A 7304-nucleotide genomic window follows, 5' to 3' on the forward strand; every position below is an offset into this window, starting at 1 on the left:
AGCCACCTCAGCTGGCTCCTCTCGATGTGGAGGAGCAGCAGTTCTACTCTGAGCTCCTCCCGGGTGACCGAGCTCCTCACCCTATCTCTAAGGGTGCGTCCGGCCGCCCTGCGGAGAAAGCTCATTTTGGCCGCCTGTATCTGGGATCTTGCCCTTTCGGTCATGACCCAAAGCTCATGACCATAGGTGAGAACCTTACTCCTCGAGGGAGATTAGAGGCCTACTATAAAAATTCACTGAGTGAACCCGAATATATACTGTAGCTCGGCCCATTAACCATGTATGAAATGTTCCGGTCAACCTGAACATCAGAGGTCACTGAAAAAAGGTAACGCAATTTTAAATATTACAGAAATCAGAGGTTCAGTGATTTTACTGGGTTAACAGTCCTTAAAAAACATTTTTCAAAAGAAAAACATCAGTGTAGCACTTTTGGTCACCGGAGGTTGCAAACAGATTTTCTTTTTGTTTGCTTCACAAAGTCAAAGTCAAAAGTAACTGTATTGCACATTTGATGAAAAAGCTCACTGTTGAGCACACGGAATCTAAAAAACAAGTTTCTTGCTTTTAGTGGGTTAGCTCATACAGTGCCAACAGCAGCACGGCTGAGTTGTTCAAGAAAATGAGAGGTTCCCAGACTGTGCGTGGTCCCTTTCTTCACTATTCTGAGGATTGTAAGGATCTAAAACCCGGGGGGCTGGGATACAAAAAAAAAGGAGCAGGGATGAAAAAGAAAAAAGAAAAGTCAGCTTCCTGACTCTCCCCTTAATGAAAACACCAATATACGCAATATAACCTTAAAAAAAAACAATAATATAGCAAGCACCTCTAAAAAAATACTCCATAAATGCCTCCTTTCTAAGTTATGTATGGGGCCAGGAAATTAAACCAAACTTGGTGATTTTAATGGAAAAATCTAGTTGCAAAGATGCATGAAAAAAAAAAAATTCATCACACCCTGGAAGAACTGACATACTTGTTTCTCAAAACTGTGAGTTCTTGCTTAGCTACTTAATTTTCTGTAAGCTGTTAACCTGAAACTGAAGTGTCAATTTATACTGATGAAAAACGCTAAAATATTGGTACAGACAGCCATAGTGTCGGATAGGCAGAAGAAAAAGACCTTGCCATTAACTGCACAAAAATAGCATTCATTTAAATCCTAATCCAGGCAGAGGTATTTTATTTAGTGTTACAAACATTTAGTTTTGCACTCATACTGGGATAGGGAGGAAGTAGTACACTTTTTCTACGGTGTCTTGTTTATTGCAACAAGAAAATCTTTGCAAACCGGTTGAACAACTACATACTACAGAACCTACTCATCGAGACATGTAACCGAAACTGTGAACTGTCCTGTACACCCTATGTTGTCTACGATGGAAATGCTCATTTATCCCGTGAAGTAGACAGAAGGCCTATTATTTTTGATCAATCACGGCGTCGCGGTGCCCAGTCCGACACTACGCACAGCTTGGGGACAGTCTGCTAGGGGGCCGTGGCGCTCTCTAGTGTCCCCCGGCTCAGTTATATAAATCACAGGTCCAATCTTCCGCTTAGACCAGCTTATGTTATGGATATTAACACAAACGGCAAAGAAAATGCGTTCATCTGCGCTGCTGCTGGTGACACAGCGTAGAAAAATAAACGCAGACAGATACAGTCCCGTCTGGACGGCGCCACCGACAAAAGGCGACGCAGTTTTGGTGGGGCATGATTGACTGGCAAAACACACGACGATTGCTGCAGTAAGGGAAGGAAGTATAATTGAGAGAAGCATATTCTCGCTTTAAGACAAATACCAGGGTAGCTAAATGAACGACAACAAACCAAACAGTACCCGTTTTAATGAAAAAGTTAGGCGACTGAGATAATCTTCGAGCACTCCCCCTCCCAGCAGCAACTCACTGGCCATTGTTTGGGCAACAAGCAGACACATTCCTCCGTGCCGTTACGCTCGGCCGCTGGGCAACTAACACAATCCTCGAACTTAAAACAAGGAGAGCGAAAGTCAGTCTTTGTAAAACTTGCCGTCATTTGTCTCATAATCTCCGATGTATGTTCAGCCCATCTTTAAAAGGTGTAGCTAAGTTAATGCTACCGTTTTGGTTCCTGAAGAGTTGAACGGAACGCAGACCCACAACTCGCTAGCTTAACATGTGGCTAACTAAAGCTAAATTGCAGTGGAACGTGTGGAATCAGGCTCCATCTAAATTATTTAGAATGCGCATTTGATTAACCTAAAGAGTGCTCTTAATCTTATGCTAACAATATTTGTAGATGGATTCCCAATGGTAGTTAGTTCGGATTTTTCTGAGTGAGAGAAAGTTTTCGTCTTCAAAGTCAAGAGTGCAGTAACAAACTCCGTGGCAGCCTAACGTCAGCAGCACAACTCTCAAGCTCTCATCTCGATGTGGTCTAGGGTAAAACAAACTCACACAGAATACTGCTGGTCTTCTTGTTTTTTTATATGAGGTATTCGGATATTCAGTAGAAGTTGTAACTGTTACTACGTCTGCCTCGGCCAGCAATATCGCGGTATCCGTTACTTAGTGTTCGTCTTGGTATCGCTAACATTATGCAGCAGGGACGGCGAGCGAAGCAGTGCCGACACCGGACTGCGCCGTGGTCACGCTCCCCCCCACCTCCACGGCGTCTCAACTGCCACTTACCTTCATCGAGGAGCCTCTCCAGGTGTGTGAAGATGCCGCAGAGATTTGGCAAACTGGTCATGAGCTTTTTCTCGTTTAATAATTGCATCAAATAGTCGGGACTCGGCCTCGGTCGCTCCTTCACTTCGACCTCTCCGACCATCATCTTTGCGGCGAGAGAGAATAACAAACCACCGCGAAACACACAATCCTCTTTTAGAAAAAGGAGAGAAAAAAACGAAAAAAAGAAAAAAAAAACTTGAGGCTCAAATCCCTCGCTTTCCTCCTCCTTACGAGCAGAAGACTCTGTTAACCCCCCTAAAAATTCAGGTTTCGTTTATTCTTGTTGTTTGATTGGAGAGGGGGCAAAAAAGAAACCGTTATCTTTCTTCAAGAGACTCGTGCGCGGTACGCTCCTCTACACCGTGTGCGTTCAGGGACGTTCGATTCCACCACTGTAGGCGCGAGAGACTATTCCACCGGAAAGGGTTCGTCCTCCTCACCGCCTATTGACCAGCGGGGCTTTCGGAGAATAATATGAGGGCCAATGAACGCTCAGATCCCCGCAAAGAGGGCGGGGCGGAGTTGTTGGTGGAATGATTAACAGAAATTCGGACCAATGGTACGCAGTGCCGAGGAATGCACAAAATACCCACTAATGTGTTGTGAACACTAACGCCACTACTCCGTTCTTCTTTACTCAATAATAGCATCATCGTATAAGTTAAGATTTACAAACTTAATCTTTTTGTCCTGTCATATTATGGCACTATTGTTAGGGGTCTCATAACTTTAACAACTGTGATAATAGTGTGAGTGAGTTGAGGATTATTTTATTGTTTTACACAGCAAGGTAGTTCCTCATTTGTCAGTGAGTTCAGGCCTCATTTTTGCGTTACTTACATTTTGCCAATCATATAACTGCCCTAAATTGAAAGTGTTGGGAATATGGAGCCCTTTCAGGCATGAAGGTGTTTGTCCTCAGTCGCAAAGATCGTATCAATGTCATAACAAAAGAATAAAGAACTCATTTGTGGCCCAAGATCATCAGTAGTAACCCTCTTAAGACGCTGATCTGGTATGAAAAAATATCATTCCAGTGACTACTTGAAAGCACAGCAGCCCAATTCATCCCTTAGGTCTGGTGTAATACTGTTGATTGAGTAATGATAATGTAGTATGGCCTACTGATGGGATTTGCAAAGGCATACATGGGTTGAATTTGTCTTCCACCTCCTTCTTCATTAACAGGGTTAGTGTGTGGCAGAAGTAGCATGTTAAGACTAGCCTATGAATCAGAATGGTAATGGATTTCATGTGCAGGGTGCTGAAATAAAATAAATAAATAAATAAAAATATCAACCTGTGTAGTCCATATCTTACAAGACCTATTGTTACTCAGGACCTATGCATCTTGTTATCTGTCTTGGGACTGATTGATCAATGCTCCAGTGATCAATAAAGCCTTTTTATTGTCCTGTCCTTGGAAGAACCTTTATACATATCCTCAGAAGATTAACATTCCTGATCAATGGAACACACATAAACCAGTTACCTCTGGTTTCTCACATCCTGTTTAGTGTGAAAATAAATCACAACTGGTCAGTTTTGATTTTAGCAGCTGTTAGCTAAGGAGGCCTGGCTAAATCTGAGCCCGGACCTTGGTCCTCATTCAATTTGTCTACTTACTGCTCACCTGCTCATGTCTTTGTAAAAGTAGTCCCCACAGCAGGTGTATGAATGCTGAAACAGCTGCACTAGGACCTTTGGACTTCAGTTTATCGCCACTGTGCTGGTATGGATGCTAGAAAACTAAGTCCAGCTTTTTTGAATTAGCACAGCATGTACAACAAATTGATCAAATGGAAATAACTACATCTGGTGATTTCTTTGGACAAATGTAATAAGACTGAATTTGTGTCACAGTATCATTATCTCAAGAGATATATGCCTCATATTTAGAACACATATAAAAAATGTATACCTGCTTAGACACACACACACACACACACACACACAGAAATGCAATCAGTCCCCCAGATGCAGATAACTGTATTTTTGAGTGCAGCAGGCAACAGGAGCCTCCACATCAAAGCAGGAAGGCAGAAACAGTTGCCTTAACAACCAGTGCAACACATTTACTGGATCCTGTTTCTGAGCCTCTTTAGTCAGTGTCAACATATAGCTACAACATATTATTGCTGTCATTACTGTTAAGCCTCAGTTGAGCCTCAGAACAAAACAAGCCTGGTTCAGATGAGACAAATCTCTTAAAAAATGAAGTTGTTAATTTTGAAAGATTTTAGACAGGCTTCTGCACAATTGATGAACCTCATTAAATTATTTATTGGCACTAGATTACTGGAAAAGGTGGCATAAACACCGGTGTCAAGGCTGCAGGATGTAGTTTATTACTTATTATCCTCATCAATGTTGGAATCAATCTGCTTTTTAAAATATTTAGGAAATGGTCATTTGGTAAAAACTGAGCAAAAATAATTTCTTCAACTTTTATTTTAATTTGAACTATTGCAGCTGTGGATTGCAAAATGATGTTCCTTGGTTGAATTTCACAATACCATGCCAGTATATCCTTTGTCTTCTGGAGTGTTTGGAACTTACCATTTGTCATAATTTCATCCAGTGACCACAGGAAAACACACATAGTGAGGTTTTTCCATAATGGCTTGTTATTTGCACCACCACCAATTACACAGGACATGAAATATTAGTCCAGTCGTCTAAACAGTCTGCAGTATCAGCGCACTCATCTTAAAGCCAGAACGATAAAACATCCCTTGAAGTCAAACACTGATAAGTGATTTTGGTGGATAAGAATAAGCAGATAGGCAGAGGGAATAAGAAACCCATTTTTCATGTGAGCTGCAGATAGTTAAACTATACATGTGTTGACTTTATGTTTCTCTCTTTCCCAAAAAAAATATAAGCAATGGAAAAGTCACAGTCTTCTTGCATCAAAAAGAATCTGGCATTTATTCAGAGCTTTGAAAATGGGTTTAGTTCTTATCTCTAACAGTGTGCATGGTAATTTGCACCTTGCCTAGCGCTCATTCTTCTGAGCTGGGTCGCATACGGCTTCTGTGTGCGTGTGTTGATATGTGTGCAAATAGCAACACAAAGTTAGAATAGAAAGACAGCGATAGACAGGCAGAGCATACCTAAATGTGTGTATGAGCCTGTGCACGCTTGTGTCCTTTGACAGCCTGAGAGTAAACAGAAACGATATTAATCCCCCCCCCCCCCTTTGCTCCTGCTGCCCTTGTGTTTTCGTCATTTTTAATAACACGGTTTCCATTCAACAATTAATCCAATTAACAAGGATCCAGATAATTAACGAACATGCGTTTAGCCGCTTTGGAAGAGAGGCTGTTAGCTCACTCCCAATGAGTTTAGAGAACGCCCCGGGTTTTCAGCTGAAAGTATGCTGGTGGAGACAATGGGGCCCTCGGTAGGGGCCCTGTAGCTGTTTGCAGCCAGCCTCAGGGGCCATATAGCTGCAGGAAAGTGAGTGGGAGCTGGAGACTTTGTTGAGGCAAGGCTGTTTGTGATAATGGTTGTGGCTTTGGAGGAGGCAAACAGAGGCCCACAGGCTCTGATAACACGTACACACAAAAAAAGAACAACATCTTTTTCTTTTTCTTTTTTACTTTGACTTACTAGTTTGGGGACTGTGGGGAAAAAGTGCTGGAGGAATCTGGGTCATTTACATTTTGAGGAAGGTGTGAGCACAGCACAAGAGAAAGAAATATCCTTCCAGCAACTGCAGCATATACAGAGAAATACATAATGTACCTATTATTCATTTTAACTCATATCATAAACATGACAACAAATGCCTTATTCATACTCATGTGGATATGTTCATGCACTGCTGGACTCATACTTGTGTGTGTGTGTGTGCGTGTGTGTGTGTGTGTGTGTGTGTGCGCGCACACATCATTTATTTGTCATAGAATCTCCTGAAATAAGAACTGTAGACAATAAGAATGAAAAGAAAAAATGTGTAAGTGAAAGCAATGGTGGGATGATCCCTCTAGTTTTACTTTAGTGGTGTCATCGATGAAATCTTTAAAATCAGGAAATATAAGGCCATCTAAACCTTTTCATAAGCATTCGTTTTAAATGTCAGCTTGCCCAATTGCAAGCACTGTGTTGACATTTAACCGGGTTACCATTTAACTGTGTCTGTGTCTACTCTGTCAGATGACTTCATGATCATAAAATTCATTGACTGATCAACATCACACTTCAGCAGCAGTAGCATATGAGAGGCTCACATGGTTAACAGGTTTATGAGCCAAGATCAAATCAGTTTAATTCCCATTCAGTTGTCTGAAAACACAAAACAGAAAAATATGTAAATGAGCACAACTCAACTGTGAGCTTGGCTGTGTTAAAGCACCAAGGCACTCCTTACCAAATGTCGATAGGGAGACCTCTATACATCATGTTGTATTTGCTGACTGGATTACAGTGTTAAGGAAGGCCAAAAAAGGGATACAAACAGATGCATTTTTAAAATTAGCTAGCATAGTTTGGACCTAGCTTGAAGTATACCAGTATTTCCCCACAGGTTATTTGGCCTATTTGTGGCCGTTGAATTATTTGGAGACAGGGATATTAAGAAAGAGT

The 7304-nt window shown here is 41.6% G+C and overlaps 1 protein-coding gene across 1 annotated transcript in view; it reads right to left on the minus strand.

Annotated features, from left to right (window-relative positions):
• The window catches only part of qkia (QKI, KH domain containing, RNA binding a), a 73308-nt gene extending 70105 nt beyond the window's left edge, over positions 1-3203 (minus strand). Inside the window, exon 1 of the mRNA XM_020590823.1 lies at positions 2673-3203. Within this exon, the coding sequence (XP_020446479.1) occupies positions 2673-2817 (145 nt within the window). The 5' untranslated portion in view covers positions 2818-3203. The remainder of the gene's footprint in view (positions 1-2672) is intronic.
• Positions 3204-7304: the final 4101 nt, after the last annotated feature.

This window comes from Monopterus albus, unplaced genomic scaffold (assembly GCF_001952655.1).
Source record: "Monopterus albus unplaced genomic scaffold, M_albus_1.0 scaffold13.1, whole genome shotgun sequence".
Classification (NCBI taxonomy): Eukaryota; Metazoa; Chordata; class Actinopteri; order Synbranchiformes; family Synbranchidae; genus Monopterus; species Monopterus albus.